Source organism: Trichechus manatus, unplaced genomic scaffold (assembly GCF_000243295.1).
Source record: "Trichechus manatus latirostris isolate Lorelei unplaced genomic scaffold, TriManLat1.0 scaffold00191, whole genome shotgun sequence".
NCBI lineage: Eukaryota > Metazoa > Chordata > Mammalia > Sirenia > Trichechidae > Trichechus > Trichechus manatus.
This window is the reverse complement of record NW_004444127.1, coordinates 3,905,117-3,923,461: the sequence shown is the minus strand read 5'-3', so window position 1 is coordinate 3,923,461 and position 18,345 is coordinate 3,905,117. Positions and strand designations below refer to the sequence as shown.

At 43.2% G+C, this 18,345-nt stretch overlaps 1 protein-coding gene across 5 annotated transcripts; it reads left to right on the top strand.

Annotated features, from left to right (window-relative positions):
* Positions 1–4,605: 4,605 nt before the first annotated feature.
* On the top strand, positions 4,606–16,820 carry LOC111822667 (nuclear pore complex protein Nup160-like). 5 transcript variants are annotated; one of them, XM_023741838.1, is made up of 8 exons: positions 4,606–4,917; positions 5,190–5,301; positions 10,496–10,701; positions 10,980–11,202; positions 13,195–13,271; positions 14,451–14,594; positions 16,034–16,218; positions 16,320–16,820. In XM_023741838.1, exons 3-8 carry the CDS (start codon positions 10,690–10,692, stop codon positions 16,408–16,410), a joined length of 732 nt encoding a protein of 243 aa, XP_023597606.1. In that variant the 5' UTR covers positions 4,606–4,917; positions 5,190–5,301; positions 10,496–10,689; the 3' UTR covers positions 16,411–16,820. The 5 variants fall into 5 exon arrangements, 3 of the variants coding, with proteins under 3 accessions (XP_023597606.1, XP_023597607.1, XP_023597608.1); XM_023741839.1 differs by lacking the exon at positions 10,496–10,701; XR_002825808.1 differs by lacking the exon at positions 10,980–11,202 and having other exon boundaries at positions 5,190–10,701; positions 16,034–16,820.
* The last annotated feature ends 1,525 nt before the right edge of the window (positions 16,821–18,345 follow it).

The following is an 18,345-nucleotide window of genomic DNA, read 5'->3' as shown; positions in this document are numbered from 1 at the left end:
GAAGCAGAGTCGACCTTAATGATACGGATGGAGTCAAGCTTTCCGAGTCTTCATTTGCTGATGTCGCACAACTCAAAATGAGAAGAAACAGGTACAAACATCCATTAACAATCAGAACGCGGAATGTATACAGCGTGAAACTAGGAAAACTGGAAATCATCAAAAATGAAATGGAACGCATAAACATCGATATCCTAGGCATTAGTGAGCTGAAATGGACTGGTATTGGCCATTCTGAATCAGACAATCAAGTGGTCTGCTATGCTGGGAAGGACAATTTGAAGAGGAACAGTGTCGCGTTCATCATAAGAATAACATTCCAAGATCTATGCTGAAGTACAATGCTGTCAGTGATAGGATAATATCCCTATGCCTACAAGGAAGACCAGTTAATATGACTATTATTCAAATTTACACAACCACCAAGGCGAAGATGAAGAAATTGAAGATTTTTACCAGCTTCTGCAGTCTGAAATTGACCAAACATGCAAACAAGATGCATTGATAATTACTAATAGGAATGCAAAAGTTGGGAAAAAGGACTGGTAGTTGGAAAATACGGCCTTGGTGGTAGAAACAATGCCAACGATCACATGATAGAATTTGGCAAGACCAAGGACGTCTTCATTGCAAATACCTTTTTCAATAATATAAACAGCGACCATACACGTGGACCTGGCCAGATGGAATACACAGGAATCAAATTGACTACACCTGTGGAAAGAGACAATGGAAAAGCTCAATATCATCAGTCAGGAAAAGGCCAGGGGCCAACTGTGGAACAGACCATCAATTGCTCATATGCAAGTTCAAGCTGACGTTGAAGAAAATTAGAACAAGTCCACGAGAGCCAAAGTGTGACCTTGAGTATATCCCACCTGAATTTAAAGAGAATCTTAAGAACAGATTTGATGCACTGAACACTAATAACCAAAGACCAGATGAGTTGTGGACTGACGTCAGGGACATCATACATGAAGAAAGCAAGAGGTCATTAAAAAAAAAAAGACAGGAAAGAAAGAAAAGACCAAAATGGATGTCAGGAGAGACTCTGAAACCTGCTCTTGAATGTAGAGTAGTTAAAAGTGAAAGAAAGAATTGATAAAATAAAAGAACTGAACAGATTTCAAAGGGCAGCTCAAGAAGGCAGAGTAAAGTATTATAATGAACTGTGCAAAGACTTGGAGATAGAAAACCAAAAGGGAAGAACGCGCTCAGCATTTGTCAAGCTGAAAGAACTGAAGAAAAAAATTCAAGCCTCGAGTTGCAATATTGAAGGATTCCATGGGGAAAAAATTAAATGATGCAAGAAGCATCAAAAGAAGATGGAAGAAACACACAGAGTCATTATACCAAAAAGAACTGGTCAACGGTCAACCATTTCAGGACTTGGTGTATGATCAAGAATCAACGGTACTGAAGGAAGAAGTCCAAGCTGCACTGAAGGCACTGGCAAAAAACAAAGCTCCAGGAATTGACCAAATACCAACTGAGATGTTTCAACAAATGGATGCAGCGCTGGAGGTGCTCACTCATCTCTGCCAAGAAATTTGGAAGACAGCTACCTGGCCAACCGACTCGAAGATATCCATAACTGTACCTATTCCAAAGAAAGGTGATGTAACAGAATGCGGAAATTATCGAACAATATCATTCATATCATGTACAAGTAAAATTTTGCTGAAGATCATCCAAAAGTGGTATGCAGTAGCTCAACAGGGAACTGCCAGAAATTCAAGTCAGATTCAGAAGAGGATGTGGAACAAGGGCTATCATAGCTGATGTCAGATGCATCTTGGCTGAAAGCAGAGAATACCAGAAAGATGTTTACCTGTGTTTTACTGACTCTGTGGATCATAAAAAATTATGGATAACATTGTGTGATGGTTAAGATTGTGTGTCAACTTGGCTGGGCCATGATTCTCAGTGTTTTAATGTAATCACTCCCATGACTGAATATACTGTGAGTAGCCAATCAGATGAAAGGGAGTCTCCTTGGAGGTGTGGCCCACATCTGTATATAAGCAGATGTTCTGGCTTTTTGCTTTCTCTGGATCCTGCAGCTGCTTCCTGTCATCTCATCTCCTGTTCTTGGGACTTGAGCTGTCAGCTTAACCGCCGAACCTAGGATTCATCGATCTGCACAGCCTGTGAGCAGAAGCCCTGCTCACCGACCTGCCGATCTTGGGCTCGCCAGCTTCTGCAGCTGTGTGACTTGGGAGAGGCCTCTACCCTGATCCATGGACTTGGGACGTTCTAGCTCTACAATCGCGTGAGCTGTTTCCTTGATATAATCTCTCTCTATATATATATTTATACATTTTACTGATTTTGCTTCTCTAGAGAACCCAGCCTAAGACACACTGTGAAGAATGGTAATTCTGGAACACTTCATTGTGCTCATGAGGAATCTGTACTTAGACCAAAAGGCAGTCGTTCCAACAGAACAAGGGGATACTGCATGGTTTAAAGTCAAGAAAGGTGTGATCTGGGTTGTGTCCTTTCACCATACTTATTCAATCTGTATGCTGAGCAAATAATCTAAGAAGCTGGACTATATGAAGAACAATGTGGCATCGGGATTGGAGGAAGACTCATCAACATCCTACAATATGCAGAAGACACAACAACCTCGCTTGCTGGAAGTGAAGAGGACTTGAAGCACTTACTGATGAAGATCAAAGACAACAGCCTTTGCTGTTGGCTGGATTACACCTACAACAATCCATACAACCGTATGGATTACACCTTAACATAAAGACAACAAAACTCCTCACGACTGGACCAATAAGCAACATCGTGACAAATGGAGAAAATACTGAAGTTGTGAAGGATTTTATTTTACTTGGATCCGCAATCAACGCCCATGGAAACAGCAGTCAGGAAATCAAACAATGTACTCCACTGGGCAAATCTATTGCAAAAGACCTCTTTAAGGTGTTAAGAAGCAAAGATGTCACTTTAAGTACTAAGGTGTGCCTGACCCAAGCTATAGTGTTTTCAATCCCTTCATATGCATGTGAAAGCTGGGGATAAGGAAGACCCAAGAATTGATGCTTTTGAATTATGGTGTTGCTGAAGAATACTGAATATACCATGGACTGCCAGAAGAACGAACAAGTTTGTCTTGGAAGAAGTACACCCAAAATGCTCCTTAGAAGCAAAGACAGCGATACTACGTTTCACACACTTTGGACATGTTATCAAGGAGGAACCAGTCCCTGAAAAAGGACATCATGCTTGGTAAAATAGAGGGTCTGCAAAAAAGAGGAAGACCTTCAAACAGATGAACTGACACACTGGCTGCAACAATGAGGTCAAGCATTAAGAATGGTTGTGAGGATGGCGCAGTACTGGGCGCCGTTATGTTCTACTGTGCATGAGGTCGCTATGAGCAGAAACTAACTGGGCACCTAGCAACGAGAACAACATGGTCGTATATTTTTATCCAGCCCCGTTCAGCTGCAGATTCGTATTTAATCAAAGTGATCAGTTTTACCGGACTATGATGAAGAGAGCTAGAGCTGGCGATGGAGTGATGTCAAGGAATTTAAGCGGAGCAAGAAGGAACATCAAGGGAGGGACAGTGAAAATGCACAGGAAAAACGGATTGTAGGTGGCATGGACAGATTGCTGGAATTGGTGTCTTAGAGGGAATGAGCTGGAAAGAATACATCAGAATAGAATGAATGAAACGATGAATGACAAAGATTTCGGTCCCTGGTAAATACAAGGTTAGAGGTGCTTAACAAAGGTTATCATTAAACAAAAAAACCTTTTCTCCTTAAAATTAGCACTTCTCTCATTTCTGAGCATCTGCTCTGCCCTAGATATGGTGTGTAAACCCACATTTTCTAAACATCCTCTATAGGCCCTTCTGCATTGACAACCAAGAGCGAGATCGGGGTGGAACAAAAGGCGAACTCCTTTCCCGCGGGCAAATAAGCAGCGCTCAGGTAACCGTAACAACATAAATCAACCGCAGATTGCCGTATCAATAACGTTTAACACGTTCTTATGTTTCATTATACAAGAAAACACGAATACAATGTCTTGAAAATATTACAACAGAAAACAAAAGGCTCTTTTCGTTGTCGCTGCCTCTCTTCCTTCCACCCCATGCGTCTCTGAAGGGTAAACAAAGGGAGATCAGGCCGATATTTACAGACCAAAACCCTGTGGGAGGTAGACCCAATGCCATCCAGTTGATTCCGACTCCTACCGACCCTATAGGACAGAGTAGAACTACCCTATAGGGTTTTCAAGGCTGTAAGAAGCAGACTGCTACATCCTTCTCCCCTGAGCAGCTGGTGGGTTCGAACCACCGACCGTTCGCTCACCCAAGCACTCAACTACTGCGCCACCAGGGCTCCAGGACAGAGGTAGAAGAGACCGCAAACTTGGGATGCAGAGGAGACGCCCACTCGCCCGCCCCTGCCGAAGTCGCCCCTCCGGGGAGGCTCAGCCCTGCAGCTCGGGCCGGCATTTTTAACGTGGAAGCAAGCCCGGGCCCGCCCCCGGCTCTGAGGACGCCAGGAAAAGGGCAACGCCCGGCGGAGGCGTCCTAGGCCGCCACTCGGTGACGGACGGACACCGACTCAGCTTCCCTTCCCCTTTTCTCTAGTGGCGCGCTCCCTGCCCATCCTCATTCTCTCGCCAACTCGGTAGCAGCCCAGCAATGGCGGAGGGTCCGACCTGCCTGTCTACTCCCCGCGTTTCTTGACCGGTTCACAGCTCCGCTCGCCCCGTCCCCAGAAGTGACGACTTCCCCACGGCCCTGCCTGTGTCCCGTCGGGCCTCGCGACTGCGGCGGAAAGATGGCGGCGGCGGGAGCTGTGGAACGGAGCTTCTTGGAGCTAAGCGGGGCTGAGCGCGAAAGGCCGAGGCATTTTCCGGAATTCACAGTCTGCGGCGTTGGTACGGAAGCGACCAGGGAGGCCGCGATCTTATCTTTTCCCTCTGGCTCCTCTCATGGGTCCCCGGGTATCTGCCCCCGCACCACTTCATTCTTCTAAGTCCATGTTCCTCCGGGCCCTGGATGAGAGCTTCTCCGGTGTCTAACTTCTTGCTCTTTTCATCACCTTCTCTCCGTACGGGTTGCCATTCCGTCACTCTCTGCTTCCCCAGCGCCCTCAGCCCAGTCATCCCCAGGGAACCACGTGTACAGACTGACCGCGCTCCTTTTGCAGGGACTGTGAATGCCGTGGCCGGAAGGGTGAAATACGGTGAGAGCGCGGGAGACTTCTACTATTTGGAAAGTGGTAAATTATTCTGCGTCACCAGAAGCAGGTTTATTCATTGGTAAGTGCCATGTTCGCCAAACCCCCTTGGAAAGTAGGGTTGTTGGGTGTCAGGATTTTCGTGGCTATTTCCAAAGTGTCATTTTCCAGAATGATAATCGACAGTTAGGAAAGACTGTTTTCAATTTATGTCTGATACACGGGAAAATTAAGGAGACAGAAAGTTCTAGGAGAGATACAGCCCACGCAGCACTAAAAGCAGAGCTTGGAATAAAGCCCTGAAGACCAGGTTTTAAACATGAACCCATTATATTTTATAGTGCTTTACACCTGCCTTCATTCTGCAAATTTTTGTTGAACTTCTACATGTCAGGCATTGTGGTAGATACAGGGATAAAATGGTGAGCAAAAAACAAAACAAACCTGCTTTTATACTGTCGTATGCATGATCTCATTTAATTCTTGAAACAACTGTGAGTTAGATATTGCCATGTGCCTATTATAGATAAAGAGACTAAGTGTACATAACTATTATTAATTTATTTATTTTCTGATCAAGTCACTCATTTAATAGTTATATGTTGGGCTTTTACTTAGTGCAGGCACTGTGCTAGGTGCTAGTGTTGTAGTAGGCAAAGGACATATATGGACCCAGCTTTCATGAGGCAGTTTTGTGGAGGAAAAAAAGACATTAAACTAATGAGCACTATTATAGGTATATAAATAGCTATAAATACATGCCCCTAAGGAAAAGTATAGGGGCTGTGAGAGGTCAATGGGAGGACCTAATTTAGATTGATGGGGCAGAGAAGGTGTTTGAGAAAGTCACAGTTAAGCTGAGATCTGAAGGATGGAAGGTTATCTAGGTATTGGAGAAGGGAAGCAGTCCTTCAAGAAGGATCAACATATGCAAAGGCCATGAGATGGAAAGAAGTTGGGAGGTTTGAGGAACTGACCAAAAGTCTGTGTGGCTTGACTGCAGTGGGTAAAGGAGGAAGTGGTGGGAGAGATGCTGAGACTAGAGAGGTAGGCAGAACTCAGACCACGAAGGATCCTCCTCAGGCCACTTTAAGGATTTTGGATTTTTATCCACAATACATTGTGTGTTTATTGACAGGTTTTTAAAGAGTTACTAACGTGATCAAAATTGCATTTTTGGAAGATTAGTTTACTGTGTGAAAAATGGACTTGGGTTGGGTAGGGGTAATAGAAAAGAACAGTTTGCTTTTGTGATGGACCAAGTAAGAGATGCTGGTGGTTTGCATCGTGGGAATGGCTATGAAAAGAGAAGTAGATGTATTTAAGATATATGTGGAAGGTAGATTTGCTCAGACTTGGTGAAGGATTGAATATTGGGGGTTGGGGGGGAGCAAGGACAAGTCCCAGGTTTCTAATGTGACTAACCAGATATTGGGTGGGGGGGACGTTCTTGCCATTTACTGAGATACACAAGGTGAGTTTTGGAGAGATGTGAATAATTCTTTTGTATGTATCGCATTTAAAGTACCTGTGCAGCAGCTCCATGGAATTGTCAAGTAGGCATTGGGATTTACAGGGCTGAGGTCAGAAGAGAGATAGGCATTTTAGATATGTTAGATACAAATTTCATTTACTTAAGAAGTATTTTTGAGTGTCTGCTATGTTCCAGCCAATGTTTAGGGACTTCGAATACAGCAAAGACCCCACTCTCATTGAGAGATAGGCAATAAATAACAAAAATAAAATAAACAAGTGGAATAGAGGGAAGCAAGGTTAGAGAGAAGGGGAATGCCTACAGGAGTTACTATTTTATATAGGGTGGTTGGGCAAGACCCAGTGATAAGCTGGCATTTGAGCAGAGGAAATGAGGATATCTGGGAGGAGAGCATTTCAGGTAGAGCCTTCCAAGAAAGAACAAAAAGTGCAAAGAACCCTGAGACAGGAGTTTGTTATGTTCAAAGAATGACAAGGGACCAGGAGTCTCAGCTGAGTGAACAAAGAATAAAATACTAAGAGAGAGGTAGCCAAGGGCCAGATCAGGGCTTTGTCGGTTATCTCAAGGCTTTGGCTTTTCTTCTGAGTGAGATGGGAAGAAGCCATTGGAGAGTTTTAAGTAGAGGAATGACATAATCTCAGCTGTGTTTTTGAAGGGTTCACTGTGACTGCTGCATTGAGAGTAAAGTGTAGTATGAGGAGGGTGGAAGCAGAGACCAGTTAGGAGGCTGCTGCCACATTCCAGACGAAATGATTATGGCTTCCACCAGGTGGTAGTAGTAGAGGTAGTGAGAAATGGTTAGATTTTGGATATGTTTTGAAGGCAAATTTGTTAGAATTTACTAATGGATCAACTGTCGGCAGGGACAGATTACCCAATAAGCAAGGTGTATGCACAGGCTTAATTGTGCTTACTTTCTAATCTGTAGTGCACAATTTCACCTGCGTTTCAAATCAGTGACGAGAAACCCAGGTGAAATTGTGCACTACCGATTAGTAAGTAAGCACAATTAAGCTCGAGCGTTCCTTGCTTACTGTAAGCTGCTGCATACCATGCTTACTGGTTAATCCGCCCCTGAATGTAGGGTATACAGAAAGAGAAGCTTCAAGGGTAACCCCAAGATTTTTTGCTTGAGCAACTAGAAGCTATGGAGACTGTTATTAGAGATGGGAAAGCATGCAGTGAAGCCATGGGTTTTTGTTTCTTTGTTGGATTTGGTAGGTCTAGGAATTCTGTTTTGGACAGGTTTAGTTTGAGATGCCTGTTAGATATCTAAGTGGAGGTGCTGTGGTAGTAGTCCAGAATTCAGTGGAGAGCTTGGGCTGAAGATGGATTTTGGGAATCATTGGCATTAGATGACATTTAAAGCTGGTACACTGAATGAGTGTTGATCAGTGCTTCTCAACCTCAGAACTATTGGCATTTGGGCCTGGATATGACTCAAAGGCAACTAACAACAACAATTCTTTGTTGTGGGGGCTGTCCTGTGCATTGTAGGATGTCGAACAGCATCCCTGGCCTCTGCCCACTGCATATAGTAGCACCCTCCCCATCCCAGTTGTGACAACTAAAAATGTCTCCAGGTATTGCCAAATGTCCTTGGGGTTGGGGAGGGAGAAATTGCCCCCGATTGAGAACCACTTGTGTAGATGAAGGAAGAGAGAAGGACTGAGCCCTGGGGTCACTCCACCGTTTAGGAAGATGAGGAACCAGCCAAGGAGATGAGAAGGAATAGCTAGGGAGGTGGGAGCTGAACTAAAGAAAGTGATGTTCCAGAAGCTAAGGGGAATAGTCCAAGGAGGAGGAGAGTGAAAAACCTTCAATTGTTGTGTATAAGTCAGGTAAGATGAGAACTGAAAATTGACTTTTGCATCATGGAGATCATTGGTGACCTTGTCAACAACTGCCCCAGCAGACTGGGTAGGCAACAGCCTGTGTGGAGTGAGCTCCAGACAGAAGGGGAGGAGAGGAATTGTGACTATAGAGCAGCTCTTTCAAGGAGCATTGTCCTAAGGGAAGCAGAGAAATCAACTGGTGGCTGGAGTGTGATGGATCGTACAGACAAACAGTATGTTTATATGCCGTTGGGAGTGATCTAGAAGGTGCAGTTGAGGGCAGCCACTGTGGGGGGGAAGGTTCAAGAAACCAAGAAGATGGGATATTAAAAAAGCACCTACGTGGATATTGAAATCATTAAGAATTATGGCAGAATGGTATGGGAGAGAGTGACAGTGAGCCAGGAGCTAAGGTCTTCGAGGAATGAAAGGCCTGTGTAGGTAACTGCAGTAAGCAAGAGTGGGAGGTAGCATCTGATGGCATGAGCCCCAGAGCCGAGTGGTTTGGACAGGGAAGGCTGCACAGTGGTCTAGAAGTGGAAATGGGGAGCAAGCAGGACATCTGAACCCTACCTTGAGTGAGGCCCCACTACAAGGAGGGTGGTAGAGAAAGCTGCCACCATTAGAGAGGGCTGCTGGGGACAGTGTCCTCAGGGAAGATCCAGAACCCAACTTTACCCAGAAGGCAGGAAGGTGAAGGGAGTGTTGAGAAGGGGTTGAGGATACAGAAAATTGTGCTGATGACGTAGCATGAGTTTGCTGCAAGGAGGAATCTGTTTCAGTATTCTGGAGAAAATGTGACCACAGCAGAGGCAGAGAAGGCCATTAAATGTCATCTGGTGCTGCTGAGAAGGCACGAAGGAAAAGGGTACAGTAGTCCAAGAAGGGATGGCCGCATAATTGCAGAGGTGGAGGGGAAGGAACAGTGTCAGGAAGAGGAACGCATCGGATTTGACAGGCCCCAGTGCTGAGTGAAGGACATAGACGAGTAAATATGTGCCAGTGGTTTTTATAACATACTGGTAAGTGAAAAATAAGAAACCTCTTTCTTAGAGTGAGGTAACATTCATCTTCTGTGATGGGTATAACTAGGCACAGGGATGGGGGGCGTTTAAGAGTTTTAATCTGAATTCAGACGGTGGACTTAGCGGCCTTAGGCAGAGTGTTTGTTTCATATAGGAAATGTGGTGCAACTTGAGTTTGAATAAAGTTTTTTGGTTTTTTATTTTTCAAACTTTTTATGTATTTTCTGAAAAAACATTTATTGAGTTCTAGCTATGTCCTTGGAACTTTGCTGGGTCTGAGGATATCACTGTGCATAAGACATAGTTTACAGTCATTTATTAATAAACATCCTCCTTCTGAGGAATAAAGTGGAAGTTGGAATAGCTTATCACTAAACAAACTAACCATAAGTTCAACCTGAAAAGTTATTATGTTTTAAAAATATTTTTTTAGTAAGACATACTGTCCCCTAAAACATATATATACAAGGGCAAAAACCGTAAAATTGCCATTCTTTTGTGCTATTCCAAGTTAAGAAAGTTAGAGGAGGGAAATACCCACATTTATTGAGGTCAATTTTGTTTGGCTCTGTAGTAGTATATGTGGAGGCCACATTCCACTCCAGCTAATGGGGGTATGTGGTGTGGATTTTCATTATAGCAGAGTTTATTGCCTTGCATATTGATCTCAATAAATGGGCAGTCAGGTTTGTAAATGCCTCTGTTTAACAGGGACTCATATAATAAGATTTGAATATTATGTTATGCTGTGTTTTGTAAATCTACGTAATGTGATTTGGAATGTAAAACTTGGTCTGAATTCATTTATGCAAATTTTTCAAATTGGAAGAGTTCACTGGAAATCATTCTGCCATATTTTAATGTAATTGTCAATGAGGAAAAAAAATGCATAAATTTTTTAAACACGTCTCTTTTAACAAGAAAACCTCAGGAGATACATTGGAGCTGGTGGAGGAGTCACTGGATGTAAACCTGTTGAATAATGCAGTTCACCTCAAATTCCAAAACTGCAGCATCTTACCCAGAGGCGTGTATGTCTCTGAGACTCAGAATCATGTGATAATCTTGACAGTGACCAGACAGCGCACAGGCTACTTTTACCACACCCTTCCTGGATGTATAGGAGTGTAAGTTGGTTATTTCCCAAATTACTCTGGCTTCACAGACTCAGTGCTAGAGCAATACCCTTGGAATCAAAGGATATTTAGACTCCTTGTTAGCCCTCACCAGGTGGTTGATCAACTACACATTTTTAAGCTGAAGAAAATAATGTTCATTAAAAAGAATAGCTTTCTTTTCAAGCTTTATGTTTTTTACTTTCAAGTCTTTTGTAGCAGTGGAGAGGAACCTAGCAGAACTTGGGTTATTTTGATTTAACAGGTGTTTCTTTTTATTTACTCCACAGGAGTTGGTAACTGAAAGTCAGATGCAGTCAATATTCACCGACATTGGAAAGGTTGATTTCAGGGATCCTTGCAGCTATCAGTTAATTCCCACTGTACCTGGACTGTCCCCTAATTCTTCTGCCTCAGCAGCCTGGCTTAGCAGTGATGGGGAGGCTCTGTTTGCTCTACCGTCTGCTTCTGGGGGAATCTCTGTTCTTAAACTACCTCCTCATGCAATACCTGGTAAGAACTGGAACTGAGCGTGGATTTAACTTTAATCAAAGAATGTTGGTGTGAAAACAGACCTTAGAAGTCCAGCCCCATCATCCAATGCAGGAATTGCTTCTGCACTACCCCTGAAGTGGTCAAGCGTTATGGCTGGCCTAGTGAGTCCCTAATGCTTTTTTTGTGTTTTTTAAGGATGAGAGTTTATACAGCTGATGAGGACAGTAAAGCATATTGGAGTGTGGGAAAACAAATAATTCATTCTTAGTCCTGTAGTAGAGATGAGTTGACTAGCTGTCTACCCTCAGTTTGAGGTGCTGTAGTTAAAATAATCAAAACAAGTTCAACTGCTCATAACCTTTCTCCTAATTACCACTATCTCTTGTCTGTGTTATTCCATTAGCTTCCTAAATATCTCCCCAGGCCTGCCCTTACCTCTCTTCAGAAACTTCTCAGCCACAGTGATGCATTTAAAACATAAGTTGGATCATATCACTCCACTACTAAAAACCCTGCAGTGACTTCTCATCTGGCTCAGAGTAAAACCACAGTCCTTACATTGACATCCAGTGCCCCCTGCTGCTTCTCTAACCTCATCTGATTCTCTCTGTCTGCACCAACCACATGGCCTTCTTGTAATTCCTTGAACTTGCCAGGCACACTCCTACTTCAGGGCCGTCTCCTGGTGTAGTCTTTCCCCAGCTACCTGCTTGGCTCAGTTCCCTGACATCTTTACTCAGTGTCACCTGCTCACTGAGGCCTGAGCACCTTTCAGAATTGCAATCCTTTTCTCCCTGTCACCACCTGCATTCTCTGTGCCCTCCCCTGTTTTTTCTCCACTTATTACCATTTTACTTAAATTACTGGAGCCCTGGTAGCGTAGTGGTTAAGAGTTTAACTGCTAACCAAAAGGTCGGTGGTATGAATCCACCAGCCACTCCTTGGAAATCTTATGAGGCAGTTCTACTCTGTCATATAGGGTCACTATGAGTCAGAATCAACTCGACGGCAATGGGTTTGGTTTTTTGATTTTCTACTTCCCCTCTCCCCCCTCAGTGGAATATAAGTTCTATGAATACAGGAGTTTTTTTCTGTTTTCTTCACTGCTGTGTCTGCAGTGCCTGGCATGTGAAAGGTACCCAGTGATTCTTTTGGGAAGAATGATGTAATTCTATTGAGTGGTAATATGAGTTACTGTCTTTAAGTGGCAAAAATTTCCCCTAGCAGTATACAAGTATATTTTTATATTGATCCAGTAATGATTCAAAATATTTTAGATGTGCTATATATAGGAAAGATACATCCTAAAACTTTGTTAGTATATGTCTTCGTTATCTAGTGCTGCTGTAACAGAAATACCACAAGTAGATGGTTTCAACAAACAAGTTTATTCTCTCACAGTCTAGTAGCTTCAAGTCCAAATTCAGGGCACCAGCTCCAGGGAAAGGCTCGCTCTCTCTGTTGGCTCTGGAGGAAGGTCGTTTTCATCAATCTTTCCCTGGGTCTAGGAGCTTCTCAGCGCAGGAACCTTGGGTCCAAAGGATGCGCTCTGCTCCCAGTGCTGCTTTCTTGGTGGTATGAGGTCCCCCCACTCTCTCCCCTTTCATCTCTTGTAAGATAAAAGGTGATACAGACTACACCTCAGGGAAACTCCCTTTATGTTGGATCCAGGGATGTGACCTGAGTAAGGGTGTTACATCCTACCCTAATCCTCATTAACATAATCTCATCTTGCCTCGTTAACCACAGGCAGAGATAAGGATTTACAACACATAGGAAAATTACATCAATCACAAAATGGAGGATAACCACATGATACTGGGAATCATGGCCTAACCAAGTTGACACATATTTTTGGGGGAAACAATTCAATCCATGACATTATAGAAATGTAGAACTCCTGTTACTTATAAAGACATTGTTTATGGTTGCATCATTGTTGCCTTTGGATTTCTCTAAATATGATTAAGAGGTGTTTTGGGTATCATTGACCTGTTTTCAATCTTGTAGGGATGGTGTCAATTGTGGAACTGAAACAGTTCAGTAATGCAACAATTACTTATAGGCTGGATGCCAGCAGCTATCAGGTGAGTGGTGTCTAGCAGGTAAATCAAAGGGCCCAAGAATTTAACTTTTTTGCACTAGTCAGCTCCTATTATTGGCTCCAGTCTCGCTCCAAGGCAGATAAACAATATCCTGGAAAGGAGAGACATCTACATAACACATTTCACCTGAGGAAAGCCATCTCCAGGGTCCACTTTATCTGTGATTGGACACCTTGACAGTAGAAACTCTGGCTTATTCTTTATATTCTCACACTGTCCGGTTCAGTCCTCTGCCAAGACTCACCAAAGCCAATTTTGTGTGAAATTGTTAGAAGTAGGATGTTTTTGATGGTTAGAATAAAACGATACAAAAGGGAGCAGTATTCCACTGTTAAATAGAACTTTTTTAAATTGATTATAGTAATTGTTCATAAATCAAATAAAAATGTAGTTCTCTTAGACCAACATATAAACTCTTTGTCCTTCTGTTAATTGTGCATTTGTAATTTTATTACATCTCTTGAATGCAAATTCTAATGACCAGATTGTTTGCAACAGTAAAATTCTAAAACTTCTGACTTCATGTTTTTAGGGGTGACCAGGGCCTTCAGATCAACCCCTCACTCTTGCTGTTCATTGTGTTGAGCATGATGCCTTCATCTTTGCTCTGTGTCGGGGTCATAAACTATGAATGTAGTCTTTTAAGGTAAATGCTACATTTAGAGTCACTGTAAGTTAAAATAGGATTGTGGATTGTGAGAAAATTGAAACAAATCTTGCTGCTTCTCTGAAAGATGATCAGATCAGTACGTTTGGAAATTGTAGGTCTTTTCCAGGTTGAGACAGTTTCATTTAGCTTCATTTTTCATACATTTCCCCCCTAGCTTTTGTCTTTTTATTCTGAAAATTATAAAACCTACAGGAAAGTTGAAAGAGTAGTACAGTGAGTGTGCCCTTCACTCAACAGGAACAAACGTGTTTTCAAAATGCAAGTTGGTAAAATCGTTCTGAAGATTCTTCACAAAACAGCTGGTGATTTTATCTTTTAGACTGAAGAGATATTTTTCATTTACCCTTGAAAAAAGCAATTCCTGTAGGACCTTCACAGATAAACTCTAAGCATGCTGGGATAGAATGGATGTGCATCCTTAATAAGGGGAGGGAGTCTTTTTCTAACCTGTATTCCCTTTGATGCCACTTATTAACTCTTATCTTGGGCAGGACCAAATGTGCCTGATGGTGGCCGACATGCTGGAGTACGTCCCTGGGCTCGCTGCTGGGACTGGACACAAATTGCGGCTTGCTTACTCCCCGTCCTTGGGACTCTACCTGGGGGTATACATGCATGCTCCGAAACACGGACAGGTAGGAAACAAATAAGACATGTATCAAGTTTCTCTGAACGTGCTTTGCGGGGAAGTAGCTGCAGACTCACTGAGTCTGTTTAAGCTCTTTGCTCCAGCCTGGATGTTTCACGTTTTAAGTTGTTTCCCAGGTGATGATGGTGGGTTTTGTGCTAATATGTGAATTAGAGGATCTTGAAGGAGGGCCAGGACGAAAAGGGGGAGAGAGTTTAAAGGAATGTGAAAGGAAAATTAACCAAAACTAAACAGTAAAGAGCCAGGTTGGACGTCTGGGTAAGAAATAGTTACTGAAAGGGATGTAGGTGTTATAGGTGTTGGGGGAACTTAATTTTTAGAAATAATTTTGCTCATCATCCAAACACCTGCTGTTGTATGTTTATGAGGTGTCAGAATGTAATGTAATGGTATAATCCTATAACAAAGAGCCACTCGTTGGGTATTGCGTGTTTGGCACTGTGCCAGGCACTTTATGTCCATTATTAATAGCAAACACTTGGCATATGCTTACTCTGAGCTTACACACTTTACTTGTATCACCCAATTGATCCTAAAACATTCCAGTGAGGTAGGGTTTGTCCCCTTCGCTCTGCTCGAGCTCTCATTCCCCACCTGGGCTGCTGCCCCATACGGACGCCCTCCTCACCCTGTTGTGTTTCCACCATATGCCAGGCCTTCCCTGCACGTGGAAGCCCTCTCACCTGCTCACACTCTCTGACACCCCAAGCCAGTTCACGCTCTAACATGGATACTCTTCATCTCCCTGGGCTCTTGATTTCTCACACCAGGTCGTCCCACCCTGTGCATGGCTGTCCTGATCACCTGCTTGTCTGACTCCTCGTGCTGGGACACCCTGCACAGACATTCCATTCAGTCAGCTCAGACTCTGACTCCCCACACTAGGTCATTCAATACTGCTTCCTTGTGGACAGTTTCTTATTTTATAAGGATAGGGTCATTGTCACTATTAGTCTGTAGTGAATGTTCTTCATGAAAAAAGTTACTTATTATACATCAAATGTTGTTTCAGAGTGAAACTTTTTGTTCTCACAGCAGAGTTAATACTAAACATGAATTACAGGGTTTTATTCTTAAAGATTTGCTGACTAGTGTTGATTTGTATCAGGGCCTCAAACCAGTTCGTTCTGGTTTGACCCCCTGCTGAGAATTTGCCTTTCCACCCCGAATAAAGAAACACCTGAGGATCTTGTTAAAATATAGATTCTGATTCAGTATCTCTGGGGCAGAAATGCAAATTCTCAGCCAGAGCTCTAACCATTTGAAGCCCTGGTTTATACTGTTTATGTTTTATCTCTGGAATAGTGTTAAGAAATATAAACTTAAAAATATAAAAATCGGTTTCTGAATGCTAATAATCTTTGCTTAGAAAAGCAGCATGTTGATTATTTCAAGTAATAAATTAAAATCTTGTGTTTTAAACAGTTCTGCATTTTCCAGTTGGTGAGCACTGAAAATAACCGCTATAGTCTAGATCACATTTCCTCACTGTTCACTTCTCAGGTAGGTTTATCATCCTTTGCCTGTCGGCCAAGTACAAGAACGAAGTCCTCGCTAGCCCTACTGTTTCTTAATGGGACTGAAGTCTTAAAGCTGCAATATTTCATGAAGTAGGCAAACAGAATTCATTTGGATTGTACCAGTTTCATGTGCTGCCATCTTTGGTTTTTATGCATTTTACCTCTCCCCCCATACAAATTTAATTCACCAGAAAATACAGTCGACCCTCCATATCCATGGGTTCCACATCTGTGGATTCAACCAACCGAAGATTGAAAATATTCGGAAAGGAAAAAAAATAGTAAGTTCCAAAAAGCAAACTTGAATTTGCTGTGCGCGAAGCACTATGCTGAATCCATGCAAATGAAGTGATATCTGGCATACCCTGCTATGGCCTCCCACCATTTCACAGGTCCTCAGTCTCTCGCCAGCACTCACTGTTTCAGCATTGTTCACTTGGCATCTCGTTAGTTCGCTACTTGTGTTGTGTTCACCGTTTGTTTCTGTGAAAAAGCGGCCCCTAAAAAGCACTTATGTGGTCAAAGCAATCCCTCAAAGACAAAGAGGGAGTTTAAGTACTATCTAAGTTACAGCTACTGATCCCATCCTTGCTGAAGCAAAGGAGAATGAAGAAAACCAAGGACATAAGGGAAAGGTTAGTCCAAAGGACTAATGGACCACAACTACCACGACCTCCACCAGACTGAGCCCAGAACAACTAGATGGTGCCCAGCTACCACCACCGACTGCTCTGACAGGATCACAATAGAGGGTCCATGAGAAAGTGGGAAAAAAATGTAGAACAAAACTCAAATCCACAAAAAGGAGACCAGACTTGCTGGTCTGACAGAGACTAGAGAAACCCCAAGAGTATAGCCCCAGATACCCTTTTAACTCAGTACTGAAGTCACTCCTGAGATTCACCCTTCATCCAGAGATGTCTCAGAAGAAAAGCCTGGTGACCTACTTCCGAAAAATCAGCCACTGAAAAGTCTGTGGAGCCCAGTTCTACTCTGACACACATGGGGCCACCATGAATTGGAATCGACTCAGCAGCCAGTTTTTTTATTTATTATTATTTTAACATAAGCAGTCATCAGTCACTTTTTCTTTGTCCAGAAGATGAAGCCTCCCACAGCCACAACCAGGGCACCAAAGATACAGCCAAACACTGCTCCACTGATGACACCTGGGAAAAGCCCAAACAGGAGGCACGTCAGGAGTGTTCACACAGGAGCACATGCTGCACGAACGACCAGCCCAGGATCCCACGCACTAAAATTCACAGATGTGCCTGGCACATGGGCACAAATGACTATACTGAAATAAAAGGACAAAACAGTTTTTGCAGATTGTAAGTGCAGCAGGCATTCAGAGATGAACGGGGAGGGGGGCAGGGGGGCTGTCATTGACCTCAGGGGAGGAAGCAGAACTGAGCCATGGAGGCCAAGTGACATCTTAACTTCCAAGAGGGGAGAGCTGGCATGTCAACTCTCCTGGGGGCCCAGAGAAGGAATAGAGACACTGGGCCTTCTATGGACACAACTCAAGGAAAAACCCACTGAATTGCAAAGAGCACTGTTTTTCCTCTACCTGGATCCTGGGGCAAAATGGCCTCTTAATATTCACTGAAGGACACATAGCTCTGGGTTCTGTTTATGAGTCCGCAGTTTTAAGGGTGGTTAAAGACAATTCTGGTGAAACCAGCCACAAACACCCTGTGAGAGACAAAAAGAAAAAAGAGGCGGCTGAGATGTATCCAATGCCCGAGGCATGTAGAGCTTTGTACTCATGGGGCTCAGCCCCTCAAAGAGCAAAAATCAGACGACATTACTGGTAGGAGCTGAGAGGTTCCAACGTCCCGTTGCGATAGCCACACGTGGTTGACTCGTTGCCGACATCAATCTCATATTCCAAGACTTCAGACAAGCCCTGAGAACAATTCTCTTCTCTTGTTGTGAGGTATGTCACATAATGTATCTGAAACGCTGCTTTTGAAATCTTCATATGTGTATTTCAAAACATCTGGTGATGGATGCTTAGCTAAGAAAGGCGTGCAGAAATCATAAGAAAGTGATGGCAGACAGTGATTTAAAATCACATGCATTATGAGATGCATATAAATAATGATGGTGACACTGGGGGATAACGGTAACAGTGACCATCTCTCAGTGTCCTCTCTGTGCCAGGCACTGTTCTAAGTGCTTTACTGATATCAACTCATTTAATCCACACAA

Bases quoted from the DNA above. Each gene is read 5' to 3' on its own strand.
- LOC111822667 (XM_023741838.1), top strand. The intron at 11,203-13,194 runs GTAAGAACTGGA...TCAATCTTGTAG, and splicing joins ACCTCCTCATGCAATACCTG to GGATGGTGTCAATTGTGGAA. The intron at 16,219-16,319 runs GTAGGCAAACAG...TTAATTCACCAG, and splicing joins AAGCTGCAATATTTCATGAA to AAAATACAGTCGACCCTCCA.